Genomic DNA, 20,997 nt, shown 5'->3' on the forward strand with positions numbered 1-20,997 from the left:
CAAAATAAACCGTTCGCACGCAACGTAATTCAAACAAGTGCCACTGCCACTTATATTTCTCAGATGCATAAATTTCACTAGGATTTTGCAATATACTCTACTGCTTTAATCAACAAAACCTTGGGCACATACATCTTAGAGGATCTTCACGGCCTTCCTTACATCTTTAGAGAGAGGATGATGCCGCATTACATGACATGACATGAAACTAAAGTTGGCTTTAAAAAGTGCCATTCTTCTTGAGACAACCTTACACATCTTAGATTAGCTCACTTTACACTCTCCTCCATCATAGTAGATTGCATTGCACTCCTCTACACTACTAATCCTGCTTTTGATAGTAATCTCCTTGGTAGCACTAACATAGATAGAGTTTAGCTACCTTAATTTGGTGAACTCCTCCATACAACTAACCTTATAGCACTATCTCTAATCACATGAACTTGCTTGCATTATGTACTATGCTTATCCTAATCATAACTCCAAGCATAACCCAAGAAAGCTATGGACAATGCTTTCTTGCACCATTTATCAACATGTAGACTTTTTATAGTCTTTTGCTTATGATCAAAGCAGGCTTGATCACTCATCGCATCCCCACTCAATCAAGCCTATGAGCCATTGGAGGAGGCCTTTGCACTTGCGTGATATTATCATCACCCATCATAATTAAGGACCAAAAAAAAAGGATTAAAAGGGTTAGTTGGTTTCACTTCTCAATTGGGCATTAACCTTGGAGATGAAATCCTCAATTCTCTTCCTAAAGGCCTCATCACTGAGGTCCTCAGAAGATTCACTTTCTATGAGAGAAGCAGAATCGATGGAGAAGGACCTTCTTCTGATGCTGTTCTTGAAAGGATGGGTTGCAAAGTGGGGGCTGGAAGGCTCAGAGCCACCCTTAATCTGCCCATAGTTACTCTCTAGACAGTCAATTTCAAGCCTGTTAAGCTCCATTGTCTTCTCGGGCGGCTCTTCATCTTCTTCAAAGATGTTACTCTCCTCTTCTTCTTCACCATTTGCAGCAGAAACCCCAGAATTTCCCCATTGGGAACTCCTAGAATTTTTTGCCCTGGAAGCCTCAGAGGACACCCCCCATTCGGAAACCCTAGAGTTTTCCCACCTGGATTCCTTAGCTTGCCTCACAGGAGAGGCCTCCGCCATCAAAACAGCGCTCTGTTTCTGTACATTCTCCATCTTCACCAGCAGATTTGAGTACAAATCAGACCCCCCGGATCCCGAGCTTGTAAAAATGCCAGAGGTCGCTGTGAGGATCATGATAATGCCGTTCAAAAGGACAAACAGACAGGGCGGGGTCACCCAACTTAGAAAGGCATTCCACAGCTGGGGCAGAGAGACGAGGAAAGCAGACTCCATGGCTGGGATCAGAACGTGTAGGGCTGCAGGAAGAGCCAGGGAAGCTGTGAGTCCGGTGAGCACAGCAAGCGAGAGCACAGGTAGGTAGAATCTCCCGTAAAGGCGAAGAAGCTGCTGCTTGGAGGAGGTGGCCATGGAGGTGGCGGAAGGAGAGGGGAAGGTGAAGCTCTGGCTATGGCGATGAAGCAGAAGAAGAGAAAACTCAGAAATATGGCGATCTTCTGGCTATGGCGATAGAGCATAAAAGAAAGAAAGTAGCAGGGTGGTAGAGAAGAAGCAGAACCACAGCCAAAAACTAAACTTTGCTTTGTTATGAAAGGAGAAGGAGAGAGACGTTGGTGTGAACGTTTAATTTGCTGTCCTTTTGGCAAACAAAGTCCCTCCATTTATACACCCTTGCCCCTCCACGTCACCTCTCTACTATTGGTTGCTGAGGAACCCACCCAATGGCACCCATACCCACAACCCTACATACTGGGACCCACCTTATGTGACCTCCCTCGAGAGTCGAACGAGTTGTTGGAACTTGGGCGTGACGGACTTCATTTTTTTTTGTGTAATTTTATCTAAAGCCTGAAGGATACATAAATTAACACATTGGACTTTTGATCAATGAGCTCTTTTTTTTTTTGGAGTTTTACCCGCACGCCAAAAGCTAGCACCTTAAGAACTGGACTTTGACCAGTTTGGAGCGTTTTCAATGAAACTTTATGGCACCTTTAACATTAATATTAACTCAAGTGGCCACCACAACAAAATGACCACAAAGTAGGCTCTCACCGTTCACCATAATGGCTCTTTCATGGGCCCACAAAGTGTGTTTAGAGATAGATACAAGTTCACAACAACCAAGTTTGGACACCCAAGGCAAAGGCATTACTATACTTCACACTCAAATCAAGTTTTGAAAGCTAGAAGTGTGTTCTCCCTTTTGTCCCCCCCTAAGAACTTTTGAAGTGACCTTTTGATCACTTTGTAGCTTTAGTTTGTCTACACTCCCTACCTCCAAATCCCTCAATGCCCTAAGAAACCTATGTCTAATGATGTCTTTTCATTCGAAAGCCTCACTCGTTGCTTACACTAGCAAACAAACTACAAATCTAACCTTGTATACTAGACACCTCACGAGATTCCTTTCCTATCCCTTTTGCACAGCATTGTGTACTTAAGTGCTTGGCTTAAACTTCCTACTACATGGAAACTTCCTCCCAAAAGTTGTAAAGCTTTATTTCTATACTCAAATTAAGTCTTTTGATGAAGTTCAACATTATTTCCAAGCATTATTATTTCCTAGAAATGATAACATTGTATCTACAAGAGCACTATTGAAGCCATTAAGCTAAAAGATGCACTATGTTTCTCTTTAATTCTTTCTTTATGCAAATGACAACGCATGATGCAACATCTACTAAGTCCCCATCACACTCTTTAATGATTGTAATTATTTTCAATAGAGAAAGAACACAAGAGCTCCATAGCTCTAGTTAGGGCCAAATTCATGTTTAGTAACTCCACCATTAACCCCAAACATGCATAAGGTTGTTTCAACTTTTGATGGCATTTAAATACAACAACAAAGCATCCATTGCATAAACATAGCACTTGCTATTGTTCTGTAGTAACTTTATGCATATTACATGTGCATTTTGTCCATGCCTCATTTTGAGCTTTCAAATATTGTCCACTTAGCCCACACAAACTATGATATTATAATGGCATACCATAAGTTTGAATGTTAAAAGTAAAAGAACCTCTTAGATATTGTTATAAAAGAAGTGTATATCCATGGCTGGCCCGTTCAAATCTTTTCACATGCAAAAATAAATTAAAAATTGAAATGTTAAATATATATACATATATATATGTATATATTTATATATGAAAAGTAACAATGATTCTCCAGAAGGTATACTCTTTTGTTGTTTTGTTGGAGATCATTGAGAATTTTAATATGTACAAGTAGATGGGAAACTAGCAACAAATGTATTAAATATCAAATCACTTTGAAGGGAGCATGTAAAAAAGGTTACAATTTAATGTGAGTCATTAGGTCAAATTGGGAAGACCATTGAAGAACATACATCAAGCTTGTTCCAAAAAAGATTTGACTTAGAAACCCATGTAGATAAGATGTGTGTGTGTGTGTGTTTTGTTCTTGTTGTGACCTTACCAGCTAAGTAACTAAAATAATATGCACTCATATAAGTTTACCTTAAACACTTGTGTAGCCACCATGAGTTTATATTATTGTAAAGAAAAGACATAAGTTTTACCTTCATTAATTTTCAAATCTTGATGTAAGTTTACAAATGATATAAAGTTTGGGTTTTGAATTTTTCCTAATAAGTGAACATTAAAGTTCATAATTAATTCTCTCACTACATGTTTTCTTTTGGTGTCTATAAAGGTTGTTGAGGTGAATTTGCAAAACCCTTGAAAGGGATTGACACAAAGACTTGTTTAAATTATGTGTATGCATTGAAAAATATCAAAATAGAAGGTCATAGTGCTAAGGCAATGAAAATAGACAATTAAGGGCATAAATGCATGCACTTCTAGGGACATTGGCAACGTGTCATGTAAATGATGGAGGAGTTGTAGACACGAATAGGTAAGTTAATATTATAGACATGTTAATTCACCATCTATTTCATATCATTAGTAATATCCTTATCAAGGCGGTCTCCACCCAAGCAGAAGGCAATGAATAACACAAGGTAGCTTTGACAAAAGTTGAAACTCTAGATTTTTAACTCATGATGGTGAAGGTTGAGTGGCCCTGTTGCCCTCATGGTACGTATAGTTGAGAAAGACTCCTTGTTTTGGCCTTGAAGTAACATTGTATGCTGAGATGTCATCGACATTAGAGCTTGAATAATCCTACTAATTGATCACATAGGGCTTAAATAACCCAATTTTTGAAATTGAGACACATCAAACTTACCTACTCCATTTTATAAAGTGTAGTCAACATCTTATACAGTCACTTATGTCAAGAAAGTTTAAAAACTTTGTGGCCAATGCAAGATACCATAATAGTAGGTTTGAAATTGGTGTGGCTTATTTCCATTGTGATCTCTCTCTCTCTCTCTCTCTCTCTCTCTCTCTCTCTCTCTCTCATGTAAAGAAAGTTCAAAATTCTATGGTAAATCCAAGATATCATAATGGTAGGTTTGAAATTGGTGGCTTGTTTCCATTGGACTCTCTCTCTCTCTCTCTCTCTCTCTCTCTCTCTCACACACACACACACACATAGACACATGCACACACACCCTTTGAGAGAGAGAAAGGGAGAGACTCTCTCTCACACTCTCTCTCTTGAAGTACAGAGAGACTCTCTCTCACAAGACACATGCACACACACACCCTTTGAGAGAGAGAGAGAGAGACTCTCTCACACAAACTCTCTCGGTGTGTGTGAGAGAGAGAGTGTGTGTGTGTGAGAGAGAGAGAGAGAGACAGAGAGCATGTGTGCATGTGTGAGAGAGAGAGAGAGAGAAAAAGAGAGAGAGAGTATGTGTGCATGTATGTGAGAGAGAGAGCTCTCGGTTGGTGTGTGTGTGTGAGAGAGAGAGAGAGAGAGAGAGAGAAAGCGCGCCGTAATTGGTACTAAAGAACCTTACCTCAATATTTCAAATGGACAAGATTACCTCCCCTCTTAGAGAGAGGGCATGACGTTAAAGCCACGACAATGATTTTAATGGTACTTCGTGCCACCGTGATCAAGTACGCTCACGCCACCGTTGGGCTTTCTGTTCCAGGCTCCAATATTGTGTGCTGTATACGGGAGTTTTTGCGTGCGAGGAATCTAACAATGCAGAAAATATCATAGAAACATACTTTTCATTCTGAAGTCCAAGAGAAAAAATGGCCACTGGCATTCCATCACAGAAAAGAGGAGAGAGCGAGTTAGTAGGGTAGCATATTTTGGTACACAACGCCCACTGGAAACTGCGCATGCTTTCCCAAAGAGAAAAAAAATGGAGGGCGGGTAGGAAAAAACGGGAAAAAGAAATAGTTTAAAAATATTTAAAAGGCGGGGGGGGGGGGGGGGTTGGAGGGATGCATGCGCACAATCAAGGGTAGAAAAGAAAAGACACGTAAAGGTTGCACAAGCAGATGATGATGGGTCTGGGTCATGGCTCGCCGCGTTCTTTGCAGATCAAGTACTCTCAACAAGTACGCTTTGAAAAAAGCCAAAACAGACACCAGAGCCCAGCCCCTCCCACTAAATGAGGAGACGACGCGTGTCCTGGCCACCCCTCGATTCTGCATCAAGCGGCCATTTCAAACAGCCTGGAAAGGCTGCAAACTATAAGGTTTACCGAAGGCCTATCCGTCTCTATACGCTAGCTATATATTGAAAGGGAGCGGCACCGTTTGATTTTTTCTGGCGATTTTTGTTTGGAGATATTTATTTGCACTTCGCTAACTCTAAGGCCTAGCGCTCCAGAAACGAAACCATCCGCCTGTGTATATATTTATTATCATAAAACTTTATTCTTGTTTTTTTTGGGTCTTTTCTTCGTTGCACGTTTAGAAGTGCAGCCAAACCACTCACCTTCATCGCATCATGCATGCATCGCATCAGTCGCGCGCACTTAATTGGTTAGCTGCTCTTTCTTTTCTTTTTTTTGTCGTTCCAGAGATCTATACCGCATCCTTCCAATCCGTCCTCTATGCGAATCTCTCTCTCTCTATCCCCCCCCTCTCTCTCTCTACAGCTTGAACCCACACTCGCTACGCGCTATAGCAGCCCCTCTCTCTCTCTCTCTCTCTCTCTACAGCTTGAGCCCACACTCGTTGAGTCGCTAGTAGCCTCTCCCTCTCTCTCTCTACCTCTCTCTACAGCTTGAGCCCACACTCGTTGAGTCGCTAGTAGCCTCTCCCTCTCTCTCTACCTCTCTCTACAGCTTGAGCCCACACTCGCCAAAAGACGAGACACTTAACATCATCCATGAAGAACACGGATCCCCACGCCTGCGAGTTTTCCGCCGTAAAAATCACATTAAAATGTTGCAACTTGGTATTTCCCAGAACAAAAACTTTTCCACGTAGAATTTCTTGTAGACAAGTCGTAGTTTTGCAGCTCTCGCTCAACAATAGCTGACAACAATGTCGCCGACACAGTATATATTAGATTACACTACACCGTCTACAAAAGATATACATTGTCTATTGCCGGAATATGGGCACTCTTTTGAGTAATCAAGAAATCCAGATTTCTTTTCAACGTTGCACCAACAACTCTTTCTAGACATTGTCCTACTACAAGCAATCGTGACTCGCAATTCCTTTTTTTTTTTTTAAGACCACTAATTGTTATCTATGTCTCGCAAATTAATATTGAAAAAAAAAAGCCTCTACTTGTTTTCATGCAATTACTTCAATTTGTCCATGCTTTAATATGTAGTCTACTTAACATGGATATGTAGAGTTTGTGGATGAACTGTAGAGTTTGTGGATGAACTTGTAACTGGGACTGGGATCCATGTAAAGTTGTTTTTGGAATTATATATATATATATAACAATTGTTTCTTTTAAAAAAAGACTTAGCATAACCATTCATAGCAAATCCTTTCTTCTTGAGCTCATGTGCCCCTCATGTGGCATAATCATGAGTGGAATCAAATTGAACTCTTTTAAAGGACCACAAACTACCTAGAAAAAAACATTGGCTATGATGGAAGTATATTCAAGCTACACTTAGGAATAAAATTGCTTAGTCCAAGGTAAGGGGCTTATCTCAAAATGTTGGAGCCCACCCTCATGAACATTCAATATGCAAGATACATACCAAATTCAATCAAGGAAACACCATTGGTACACAAGTCATGAATGCTTTGTTTCCAAACCAGAGATTTTACTCATGTGTGTCATAGCTAAAATATTTGTTGCCAAGTTGGCCCAAAACACATAATATTCACATAAGAATTAATACAGAAATAAGAGAGATGACAGTGTAGTGGTCTAACAAGCCTACTCATTTCCTTACTATTGGTTTTGGAGCAATGCCAAGTGATGTGTTGAGAGATAGGTGGTCAACTTTGTGATGATGCGGCATTTTGTTTACATAGGTAATGGTGTGTGTTTTACATTATGGCTAGGTTAGAAAGGTTAGGTTCGTTTGTAAATTTTGGCTCTGTCATAGAATAGGTAGTTGAAAGTGAGTTTTTATCACTCCTTCCACACCACCTACCTCTAGCTTAACTAGTTGCATGGTGGCTCTTTCATTTTACAGGAAATTTGTACTCAAATTGGGCCCTTTAAGGATTGCTACACATTCTCTTTGTAAAAATGGGCTCATGGTAAAAATTTTACAAATCAACTCAAAAGTGAGAGGAGTTTAGACATTCGAAATCTACTCTTTGAGACCTTTCCAATGATATATAGCATGATGGGCAATTTTGCATATTCAAGAATTCCCCAAATTGTCATATCACCAAATTTGGGGACTTCTTGAATATGCGAAATTGCCCATCATACTATATGTCATTCGAAAGGTCTCGAAGAGTAGATTTCGAATGTCCAAACTCCGCTCACTTTAGAGTTGATTAAACTCCACTTGATTTGCAAAAATTTCACCATGACCCCATTTTTGCAGAGAGAGAGAGAATCTCTAGCAAATTAGCAATCCTTAAAGGGCCCACTTAGAGTCCAAATTTCTCCTAATGAGATATTTGGTTGTCCCTCATCTGCTCATTCTGATCCCACCATTGTCTCACCTTATCCTCTAACAAAATATCTAATGCTCTCTCTCTCTCTCTCTCTCTCTCTCTCTCTTCATTTTTTGACTAACTCGACTTCATGGAGACAGTCACCAAAGTAGCCAATGCCATACCCACCATCAAGTAGGAGGTAAAATCCATTTCCTCCATGTAAAAGTAGTTATCACCTTCAAGGACAAAGAAGACATGGTTACAATCCTTGGGAAAACCCGTACTCTCAAAGGCATAAAGCTATTGATAATTGAAGATCTCACACATGCACAACTCAAGCCAAAGGAAATCGAAATAGAGAAGATGCATGCAACATGCAAATCGGGAAAATGGGTGATCGTTCGTGAAGGAAGGGCTACCATTCAAGAGTTTCACACTCTAAACTTGATACTATCTCCTCCTTCATCTATGAATATTTTTTGTAAGTCTTATGGCTCTTGCTCACTCTTAGTCCACAACCATTATTGTACTATCTTTATATTGGTCTCGTAGATCATGTATAGCTGTTAACCCATTTCTAGGGTTAACAAGAGCTACTTCCATTATCTTACATCAAGGATTCAAGATAGACACACCAAAAGTTCATACATTCAAGATGTGAAGCAACGGTGTCCAAATCTACAACTTGGACGGGTGCCCATAATGGTTTGACGGAATACTTATGGCAATTTCTGCTTCAAGAGTATGTGGTAGCAAGTTAGAATGAATTCCCAAGTAATGTACTTCATGTATATATTATGAGAGTAGTCATTGTAATAGCATTAGGCCTCTTACCGACCACATTGTAATAGCATTAGGCCTCTTATATTATGAGAGTAGTCATTGTAATAGCATTAGGCCTCTTATATTATGATAGTAGTTATTGTAATAGTATTAGGCCTCTTATGAGCCTAAAGGCCACAATTTAAGTGAGTGTGAACACTTATGGCCATGTATATAAGTAAAAATCTCTCATAATACAAAGAACTCTCCCATTGTGCAATTGAGTGTGGCTTTTGCTAATCTCTCTCTAATGCATGCTAGTGAGTGTGTGTGAGTGAAGTGAGGTGAGGTGAGAGGAGGGATGAGTGCATGTAGTGCAACACGGCGGTGTGACAATGCATGTGTGAGGCTACGCCGAATTGCTACCCAAGGAGTGGTGGAGTTTGGAGACCTCAAGGGTTACGAACTCGGCCATCAAAAAGATCCCCACGATAGTTGTGGTTTGCCAGGTAATCTTCTTGTTGAATGTGTTTCGATGAGGGTTTGGGCGAGCCATAACATTTTTGATGCCGCTTACAACAAGGAGCCATCCCTTGGCTTTTTGTGTCGCATTTCTCTAATCTACGCATTACTCATTGACCATTGTTTTTAGTAATGGTTTACCATGAAAAAAATGTGATTTTGATGATGATTTGTGTGTGATTTTGTGAGAAATAACTCTCTTTTTTATCTTTTAAAAGAATGATTTTTTGGCTTAAATGTGTTGTTTTATTAGTTTTATTTGATTGAGCAAAAACAAAATGAAACCATTCTTGGAGTCACAATGTGAGCCATGAGAAAAACTAAACGATGCTCAATTGAAGAGATGTTTTATAATGGGCATAAAGAAAAACAGCTTACACAACTTAATCATTATATCCGATCCGGAAACATTTGATCAATGTTGTAAAGAAGCAATATGTTTAGATAACAACATGATGGAGGATGATCATGATACGAGATGTTCCTCATCTGAACCAAGTGAAGCAAAGGCTAAAGAACAATTGATCTCAGAATCGTCATTCCCTGAATTCTACACAACCTTACTTAAAAGCTCTGAACTGAAATATCCAAGAGTGGATGAGCTCCCTCAAGACAAAACATCCTTGATGCCTCTCAAAATGGTGGACCTAATGCCTTATGTTCATTGCTACCACTACTATCGCAATCCCAATGTGCGTACCCTAAGCCTGTCTTTCAATTCTGCAAGCTTTGGGTCACGACACATCTCAATGTCCTAATTCACCTATAATTACATCAATACTACAATCGCCCTTGCCTCAAACAGAAATAGTCCAAAGGGTAGAAATTGCTCAGGAAAAGCAGTTAAGCAAACACTTCAGTGTTTCTATTGTCCTCCTGGATCGCACAAAGTGGTAGACTGCATAGTTTGGAATACTTCCATGCCCATAGTCACTGCTGACACTTTGCAACCCATATGTGAACGATGTAGCATTGATCACATATTCCAAGATTTTAATGCAATTTATCTCGCAAAATACAACTCTTAACATCTTGAGTGTGCAAAATGAACAATTGTCCACGGAACCCTTAAATGTGTTTACACACTTGTTGCAAGCCAAGGCATGAGAAATAGTGCAAAAGAAACACTTTGAAATGGGAAGAATAGCATGTTTTCAAACAGAAACCAAAAGAGGATGCAAAACTTTCTAAACCCAAGAAAAAAAAGAGCCAACAAACTATTGAAACCAAGGTTAAAATAAAGGACAAGAAAAAGAAGCATGTGGAGGACCTAACCCCAAAAGACCCATAAGCGATACGAATGCATCCACCTCAAAGGCTACCCCTAAAACCACAAAACCCACATGTACGACACATGATACAAAAGCTCAAAATAAAGTTCGTTCTCATCGTATGGGCAAACATAATGAAAACCTGATGATCCAAGGAAAATCAAAAAAGGAAACAAGTTCTAGTACATCACTTAGTGAGGACGAAACAAGTTTTGGCTCATCACTCAGTGCACCTCACAATCTAATCAAGAAACTAGAACTAGCCCAACCACCCCAAATTGAAAATCATGATCACGTGACATATGAGGAACACAAAAAGCAAACTCAAGAGAGCATGCTTAGCATTGTTGAGGGTCAAACAGGATCACTGGTTGTGATTGAACCTCATAATGTCAAACCTAAAAAAGCAACCAAAATACAAAAACAAGAGGAGTATCGCTTTTTCAAGAGGAGGATGTACTCTCTACAGAAATGAACTTATCAAGCCAAGAAGAGTCATCAGAGGAAGATTGCATGGATGATGCAATTGAAAAGGCATGGAAGGAATTTGATGAATCCCTTATGAAATTTAAGAAATCTCTCAAATCCTCATTTGGAGGAGTGCTCTTCTCTCATGAGTGAGGCTAGCATAGCTTCAGCCCTTACACCTTTAAAGGCTAACCATGAGTTGTACCAAGATCTCAAGCACTACATAGAATAGGACTGTAAGGATTCACAAGTTTCCAAATAGACCTTAGTTAAAGTGGTCAGTGGACCCAAAGTGCCGTTGTACACATTGGAAACTCTTGAAAAAACTAAGAGCCAAGATGAGAATGAAAGTGAATGGGAATATGAAATCAAAATAGGAACTGAAGCTGAAACAAACTTAAAACTTCCATGGTTCCACTTGAGGATTCTATAATGGTATGGTTAGATTTCCTTGTGGGAAATAAGATTAAGCACAAACGTGCATTGATTAGCCCTCGAGCAAGCTATAACCTTGTTGATAATAGACACTTGGGTATCATTGGACCAACCTACAATCATCCCTAAAGGAAATTATCTTACGATCAGTGCCAATGGAGAAACCATTGAAGTTCCAGGTTGCTTCAACGAGGTTGCTTCAACGATACTACTAAAAAAATCAGTCACAAAATGTAGAATTTGAATTCCATGCAACCCCAGATTCCCTTCAATATGATGTCATCCTTGGTGGAACTTGGGTATGTAACTAGTGGTGTTTTCAATTGACGAACCCAAGCAAATAGTCTCCTTGGACACTCTTGCAGGCATAATTTGTGAAATTGCTCTTAGGAGGAGGAGACCTTGGAGGAGCTAGAAATCCCAACATATCTTACTCAAAATATTCCAAGGGTTAAGGTTGGATTTGAACTTTACAATGAAATCAACACAATCCAAGCATAGCTTTATCCACGATGAGAGCACAATCTCATGACTCTCGAGTTATGGGACTTTTTAAAGGTCAACCAACACTAAAAGCTCATCCAAAGAGAATTCCATTCACAAAAGACATGAACATGCCATGTTTGGGGTACTTTGAATAAGCAATGTATATAGAATTTAATTCCCTTACAAGTTTTTTTTGGTTGAGCATGTGTTGGAAGCAAATGTGATCTTGGGTCACCATTGTGCTTTGCTAGCGATAGGGTCATCACATGATGGTCAACGACACAAAGTTGACTATACCATACTGCAAGGAAGTAGCTCTAACACTGACGGATTTGTATGATGCTAAGCACAAAAAGCTACAAGCCTCTTCCTCATCAAAAGCCTCTCTAGTCAAAGACCTACCATCTACATCAATGATCAACTCCGACAATGCATCTATCCCTTCACCTCCATCCTCACCAACAAAGTCCAATGCCAAATCCTTGTAATCAACAGCTATTCTTGAAGAAGTCCCCCAAGCGTAACCATCTGTCTCTAAAAAGGAACACAAAGGAAAAGCCTCAACCTCGACAACTCCTCATCGACCAACCTCACCAAGGGAGAAAGCAACATGCTCAAAAGCCTCAACATCAGTAGCCACCGCTCCACAAGAGACTCAAGCCTCATTGTAATGCCCATGAGTCTCAAACCCGCAACCTCAGTGCCAACCAATGTGAAGGAGGATAATAAATCTTCCACTTCATCCAAAAAGAACCCTCCACCACGACAACCAAAATCAAGGTATCTTAATGGTATCAAAATGTGGGTGGAAAAAAAGCTACTTGTAGCCTTAAGCTACTTGTAGCTTAAGGCTACTACGAAGGTGCCAATCCAATTTGGGTGTGCCTCGACAATCAAAGTCTCTTCCTCAACGCAAAACTCAATGGGACCAAAGATGAACAAAAGTACTCCGCAACGTTTTCCATAAAATCCTATGCAAGTTTCTCAAATAACTCCTGCAACTCAACGAGTGTGGGTATCAAAAAGCTTACTGCAAGCTCATGGGTTCTACCAAGGTAACACCAAACCTTGGATTCCCAAGCGCATCAAGAAGTCACCTAAGCCTGCACAGAGAAAGAAACCTCAGCACCAAAACCATCAGCCACCAATTCATAATGTTCATCAAAGATGGGTGCCTGTGCACGTGCTTCAAGAACAAGGATATTATAATGGAAATCCCATCATATGTATGCTAAGATCGAACACAATGAAGAAAGCCTCACCACCGACTTCAATTTTAAGAACACCTAAAGTTCGATAAGAATGGAGGCCCAAGCAACCAATCACAAGCTATACCTATCGCTTCAACAACACTTGAGCCCCAAATTCAAGAATCAATCCCAATGTCTACAAGCAGACACTTATGAGTGCATCAAGGACAAACTCGCAATGCTCTTTTCATCCCTCTAGATGAGAAGCATGAGTACAAAAGCTACGCAACACACATAAGAACCTGTTCTCTCAAAAAGGAGAGTAACCACCATAAGAACCTGTTGCTTGTAAGTGATAACCAAAAAAGGAAAAAAAAAAGGGAAAAAAAAAGACAAACACAAGGGAGTCAAAGGGCCTAGCTAAAAATGGTAGAATATCACAAGAAACTATGAAGGGGCTTAGAGATAAGAGGAAGAATGCTGCTTTTTGGGGTCTAGTCAAGGAATGGGGGTTGTGGATTATGGCTATTCAGGAGCACAATCTTTTTGGCTAGAAGAGCTATAGGCAAGATAGATTTGTGGGCTGGATCGTTTTGTATAGAGGGGTGGGCTCAGGCTATAGTGGGGTATTAACTATTGTTAAAAAGAGTTTAAATATGTGCATTATAGAGAATTATCCGAATAGTAGGATTTTGGTAGTTGAGGTCCAAATAGATGGGGAGAGGATGTGGGTGGTTAATATTTATGGGACTCATGATTATAAAGTGAGGTGGAATGTGGAAGTGGATTGCCAAATTGGATATTTAGTGTCCTTGTATCCTTCTAGGAGATTTCAATATGGTGGAAAGACAACTGGATAGGTGTGGGGGGAATAGCATTCTATTGGGACAAGAAAAAAGGAAATGGGAAAGTATGAGGGGGAAGCTCCGGTTGGCTGATGGATGGAACTTGGGTAGCTGGGGGTTTGAACCGGGCCACACATACTTTAGTCTTCAGTACTTTAGGTCCTCTTCTAGAATTGATAGGGTTTTTTAAAGTCAACAGGCCTATTGGATCCCCCACACTTTGAAGGTGGAAATTGATCTCCATGCTCATCTCTATCTGATCACTCACAGGCCTTTGAAATGGAAATGGCATGTGACTGATTGGGAGGAGGACAAACATAATCATTTTCCTACAAGGAAATTGAAGGTGAATAACCTCTTGCTCAAAGTGATGTATTTATTGCCTTTACAAAAGAAGCCATTGTCATATTGAGAAGGAAAAAGGGTAGGGAGGGGTCATGAAGATCCTTTGCTAATGAAATGCAAGGTATCATTAGGAGAGTGGGCAAATTAAAAGCTGAGGAGAAAAGGCAAGAAAGTAGGAGATGGAGTGAGCAATTGGAGTTATTGAAGAAGAAAAGATAAATTGGGAAACTGACTAAGGAGGAGGTTGGCTTCTACATTAGATGTCAGACATTCCTAAAAAGAGAGGATGATAAATTGGCTAGTGAGATAGAAAAAGACATTAGATTGAAATCCTACAGTAACAAGAAGAAACCTTATAGGTACCTTTTTAAGTTAGCTAAAGAAAACGGAAATAGAGAGTGGTGGGGTAGATTAGGGATGAGAATGGGCAGGAACTAGGGGATATTGATCAGGTGGCCAAGAAATGGGTGGAATTTCTTGGCTCTACATTGAGTCTGAAAGGGAAGACTACTCTCAAAGAAGATTCCAAGCAGAGAACAGACTCCTAGGACTGGTCAACAAAAGAGTAGAAGTTAACAAGGCCAGATAGTTGGAGAGGGAAGTGGAAATGGATGAATGCTAGCTGGCTCTCAAAAGCTTGGGAAAGAGAAATTTCCTGGTTGGGATGGGTTATCCGTAGAGTTCTTCATTGCATTCTAGCCCTCTATCAAGGACACAATGCATGACTATGTAAGGGCGCCTTTGATATTGGGAGCTTGGACAAGGATTTCAAAGAGGATGTGGGTGAAACTAATCTCCAAGGAGTCTCCAAGCAGGTAGCTTGTAACAGATTTAACCATTGGAGACCCATTACTTTACTTACTGTGGTATATAAAATATTGGCCAAGGTTATTGCCTTAAGGATCACTCCAGTCTTACAAGAGGTTATATCCATAAAACAGTATGGCTTCATTAAAGGGAGATCTATTTATGACAACATCTTTGCTGCCATGTTAGGTAGAGAAGTGGCCCAAAAAAGATCAAAAATGCATTGTGCTGCAGCTTGATTTGGAGAAAGCCTATGACAAGATTCACTGGTCATTTGTGGTGAGGGTCTGGAAAGTTTGGGGTTTAGAAATAGGATGGCTACCTGTATATACTCACAATGGGTGGTTAGTCTAAACTACTGTTAAATGGAAGATTGGTTGGGGGATTTGAGATTAGAAGATCTAACTGGAAGGAAGGGTTGGGGTTGGTGAAATGGGATGCTATACCAGAGCCACATGGAACTCTTTGTTTAGTCTGGAGATATGGTGGACTCATAAATTTACTCCTCCTTTAGCCTCTTTGGACATCGGGCTAACTAAGAAGCTGAATAATAAAGGTCTAAGGAGATTGGCTGACTACTAGGATTGGTCTCTAGTAGGATGGAAGAAGTTGGGACAGCTGAAGGATGAGTTTACACTTCTAGGGGAATTGCAACTGGTGAGACAAGTATTGGTGGAAGTGGAGAGGGGATGGGTGTCTACTGTATTTGATGAGACTTACAGCTGAAAGATTGGAGTCAAACTAGATAAAGAGGTAACCAAGACTCTATGTGAGGAGCTGAGCACAGGATTGAAGTGAATGTGTGGTACTATAATAAAATTTGGAGGGTGAACTGGGATTCTGGCATCTGGATGAAGAGATGGAAGATGATATGGGAAATGGGTATTCATGTGAAAGCTTAGATCTTCTTGTGGAGGGTGTGTATGTGGGATTTGCCTATTGGGTAGAAACTATTATAGAGGAACTTCACCTCTAGGGTTTTCCTAGATGTAGATCAACATTGGAGGATGGCAGACATGCTTTTTAGGACTGCCCAGCTATTAGAGGGGCCTAGGGAAAGATTGGGAAATGGGTTTCAAGTGGTATAGGGATGCAAGGGTATTGGGGGGACTGGTGTTGGGAAGATTGTCTATGGGGTTGACGGGGCTACTGATTTGGTGTTTAGTATTATTAGATATTGTTGTCTTTGGGAGATATGGAAATCTAGGAATAGTATAATATTTCAAAAAGAGGCATGCCAAGGGGTTGATGTGATAGAATTGATGTATAGATGTGTATATAAGTGTTGGTCTATATATTATGTTAATAAAATGAATGATGGTGCTGTGGTGCAGCTGATTTAGGCCCTACAGTTTAGGATTTGATGATCTGACTTCTAACTAAGGAGACTCTTGTACATACTAGGCTTTCCTAACAAATGCTATCATGTGACAGGTTGTACAAGTCTGGAGCTAAAGGCAAAACTACCTAATTTTGGGCCAAAGTCCAAAAGGTGGTATTTGAAGGAGAAGCATCCAGTTTATACATTTCTTGCCTGTTGAGAACTGTTTAGGTAGAAGACCAACGGTAAAAGTATGGACTAAAGGAGAGTATATGGAGAAGCAATCCCCAAAAGGCTACACCACAAAGGCTATGATTTCTGCTTGTATGCATCTAGGCTATCATATTTCTTGGGAGCAATCCTCCTTTGTTTGGGAGGATGAGAGGTGGGATCTGATATGCAGCTTGTTAAATAGTGAAATGGTTGGACTTTAGGAAGTGATGTATTTGAGTCTTGTATATAAATGTTGATAAGTTCCTAATATAATATATATTTCCAAAAAAAAATTCTACTTAGTAAAGTGTGTAGTTAAGTGCCTTTTATGAGCAAAGGGCAGGTCTACACTTTTATGAGCAAAGGGCAAGTCTACACTTTTAGAATTTCTACTTAGCACAGTGCGTAGTCTCTCTCTCTCTCTCTCTCTCTCTCTCTCTCTCTCTCTCTCTCTCTCTCTCTCTCTCTCTCTCTCTCTCTCTCTCTCTCTCTCTCTCTCTCTCTCTCTCGACTTTTTTATGAAATTTTCAAAGTGTTGAGGATCGACAACCGCTACTTTGCAGTTGTTAAGTTTAAACGATGTTTCCATGTTTGAAAAGTTTGCATCTTGTCATGTTGCTAGTTACTAAAGTTTCATGACGTCCAAAATACTTGTAATGGTTAAATAATAGAACATACCCTTCCTTGTAGTGGCAAAATACGGTTGAGGCTAATAATAATTGTGTATACTATACTCAAATAGAAGAGCTGCAAGAGGCAAATAAAAAGAAAAATGATGGAGAACAAATATAACAAAACACAAGTACAATAACGGCTACAAATTAAAGAGGATAATCTCTTAGGCCTACACCATAAGTGGTATAGATGGATACTTAAGAACAAGTATTCTAATATCCTCTTTTTATCTTCCTAATAACATCCACACCCCGTCGCTTCTAAAGGGTAGCTAGCTATCTCCATTTCAAGGGCGATAACTTACCCACTTCAAGTGTGATAGCTTACCCATTTCAAGTGCGATAGCTTACCCACTTCCCTCATGAAACTTCAACCAATCACAAGGGAGTCGTAACCATTAGAAAGGGGAGTATGTCAAACAAACACTTTCAATTAATATAGTTGTTCTCTCATAATGTTCATACACTTAATAACAAGCATCTTTACGTGTATTATAATTTCCATCATTTAAAAATTTAAGTGCTTGCTCTCGAGTCGGTCTTGCATTTCAAGGTCACAACATGAGGAACCCGAATAGAAATCCCCAACACTTGTAAAAGCTTTTCCAACCAGGTAGAAAGGCTAGAAAGGCCTTGTAATTGATCATGGGTGCCTTGGGTCGCTTACTCCTAGGCGTCTAATTGAGAAAGAAACCCATGCATCATTATAGGGAGCATGTGGGTCACCTTGTTGGTTGTGTCCTTGTTCCTCCGAATACCCCTCACCTGTTCTTTGCATCTTTAGCATCCAAATCATAGAAACTACAAGTCTGTCAATCCTCTAGATGACTTGTTGTAGAAGTGTCACGATGACTTGTCAATCCTCCGGAGATGACTTGCTATAGAAGCGTCGCGATAATTTTTGTGCTTATTAATTATCACTAATCCTTTAGAAATGGATATTTTCCTTAATTCTCTCACATGTTGGAAGCTATAATGTTTATGTGCATCAATAGCTTCAACATAGCGTAGCTAACAATAGAGTAGCCAACATCTATCACCAACATAGATTAGACATGAGAGTACACTTGTTGGTGCAATGGTTTACCTTGGCTTATGCTTACAAGTTTTGCATTCCGTGGTGGGTGAAGATGGTCTTTCATCATTTGATATTGTGATGAATCCTCTATAGGCATTAGAGTTTATATTGGTCAAACAGTTTAGCTATACAACCATACAAAGTGGTGTACATGAGTTGTAACTACTAGTAAATGCATCCAACTCTCCACATCCTCAGGTCTAGGTAATGGTGCATATGTTGTCTCATAATGTTCATCTTCTAAAGTGTGATGACAAGTTTGGCACACTTGACCCAAGGAGTCCTAACCATTCTATTTGCTACTAGGAACCCCTGAGCCATTGGGTGAACCTTTTAAATCTACAAGTCTACCTTTACTGTTTGATTCTTTTTTCTCCCAATCAAGGCCCCAATCTAGCTTCCTACATGTAGGGTCAACCAAAAATCACATCATAGGATTTGGCCTATGAAAATTTTCACTATAAATTTAGTATGGTAGCTCAACCCAAAAGCTTTGAGTTTCAAATCTCTCAAGAGTCTGAGCTATTTAGCAATAGTTTCATCAGCCAATTTCACAACCAAAATAGTCTTCTTCATGGGTGGATTTTCTCCCCAAATCTTCCAATAATGCTTAGTGACAATGTTGACCCCAACACTGTTATCCAAGTATTACATTAACTTCGCGGTTTTTGTGTACCATTTGTTATGTACCATCATCGCCAACATTGCATTAGTTTCATCACTTTCATATTAATGTCCCAACTTGTTTACAGGAACCTTAGGTAGATTTTCCTTTCCTCATTCATAAGATTTTTTCTCATTTGGTTTGGACACATTCATAGGATTGCGCTCTAGCCTCCCAATTGACAAGTGTCTTGACCATTTAAGACATCATATATTTAACCTTTAAAACCAAAACAAACAAACCGAATACCAATAGCTTCCTTAAGCCCTTAATAAATGTAATTAAACTCTACCTAATCCAATGAAAATACCAAAGCAACCAAGCTTAATGGCACCCTCTAGTAAAAACCAAAGATTTTTAGCCTTAATACTCAAGGGTTTCTTTGAGAACTTACCACAAAGTCAATAAAACAACCTCTAAAGCCAAGTTGGCTATGCTAGTGGCTTTAGTAACTAGAAATATCGTCACTCCATTGATATCATTGTGGTAGGTGGTGAGAAATAGGAAACAACAAAATTTTATGGCGCATCTCGTGTGTTACAAAAAGTGATGTCTATCAACAAATGCATGCACATGTGCATACGTGCATGCATGAATGTATGCATGCACGCACGCATGTATGCATGCATGCAATCATGCACACACATATGTACGCATGCACACATGCACACGCATGCACATGACATACATACACATATGTGCACACGTACACAAAATTTACACACACATGTGTGGAAGGTTTTACAAGAGGCCAAAATTTACACACACGTGTGGAAGGTTTTGCAAGAGGCCAAAATTTACACACACGTGTGGAAGGTTTTGCAAGAGGCCAAAATGACCCATGAGACCATACACATACCATGAAGGCCATAAAGTTCATTGAAGTATTGAAAAATGAAAACTCAAACCAAACTAGAACATGTGAAATAAAGTTCTAGTGAGCGGATGCAAGGTAAGGGTAATCACTTTCATTCACTCTCAAGGAAAACAGGACATCGATGTAAGAAACAAAACTCGCAAGGCGAGGTATCTCGATTGAGATGATATGAACATCACTAAGAGCTTGACATGTGTCTCTCAAGCCAATAGCCCAATATCTTAATTGAGATACCAACCACCACCACATCAACAGCCTCAGAAGGGCTCACATATCTCGATGTGACAGTCCATGTCACTAACAATTATACATAGAGTTTGTCTTGGGGGAGCAAGTTAACTACACCACCCATTGGCCTGACAATGGTACTATGGTTGAGGTCATCTCCAAGACCAGGGGAGGAAGCCTCCACCAACCCTACATGTAGTTGCTGTTGTAGACCCACCATTTGTACCTTTGTCTATTGTCGAGGCACTAGGTGCTTAAGTGGGGACGTGTGTAGTATCACTGAGATCATCCAACATGTGTGTAGTACCATTGAGAGCATCCAACATGTGTGTATTTTTTCACGAGATCGATGTTAACAAATGTCGAGGTATTTTTACATATTCATTGCTTTTATAGGTTTTCCATAGATATCTATTTTTTTGTTTACATCTTTATATCTACTTTTCTATATTGTTAAAATTAATGGTGGTTGATTCTGTCATGTAGGGTCCCACATTTGCGAGCCAGAGACTCACATAGGAGCTGTTGGAGGCAAGAGCAGAGTAGAGCAGCACTGTAAACTGTAGAGGTAGCCACTACAGAGGCGTGTTGGGCGAGAGATATTGACAGGTCTCTATCCTTATAATTAAAAGATTTAAAATTAAGGTATAAACTTATAAATGTCTTAAGTTATACCTAATTAGAGATACTAATTAAATTTTTGTATCCTTTACTTTTTGAGCAAGCTAGGGTAGAGACAAAGTGCTAGACCTAAGGCATAGCAGCATAGCATAGAAT

General features: G+C 39.8%; 1 protein-coding gene across 1 annotated transcript; it reads right to left on the reverse strand.

Annotated features, from left to right (window-relative positions):
- Positions 1-203: 203 nt before the first annotated feature.
- On the reverse strand, positions 204-1,730 carry LOC147605283 (uncharacterized). The gene has a single exon (XM_086794145.1). It carries the CDS (start codon positions 1,507-1,509, stop codon positions 700-702), a length of 810 nt encoding a protein of 269 aa, XP_086650271.1. The 5' UTR covers positions 1,510-1,730; the 3' UTR covers positions 204-699.
- Between the last annotated feature and the right edge of the window lie 19,267 nt (positions 1,731-20,997).

This window comes from Cibotium barometz, chromosome 60 (genome assembly GCF_041138505.1).
Source record: "Cibotium barometz isolate CiBa-2024 chromosome 60, ASM4113850v1, whole genome shotgun sequence".
NCBI lineage: Eukaryota > Viridiplantae > Streptophyta > Polypodiopsida > Cyatheales > Cibotiaceae > Cibotium > Cibotium barometz.

Excerpts from the sequence above, each read along its gene's own strand:
- LOC147605283 (XM_086794145.1), bottom strand. The coding sequence starts at position 1,509 with ATGGCCACCTCCTCCAAGCAGCAGCTTCTTCGCCTTTACGGGAGATTC.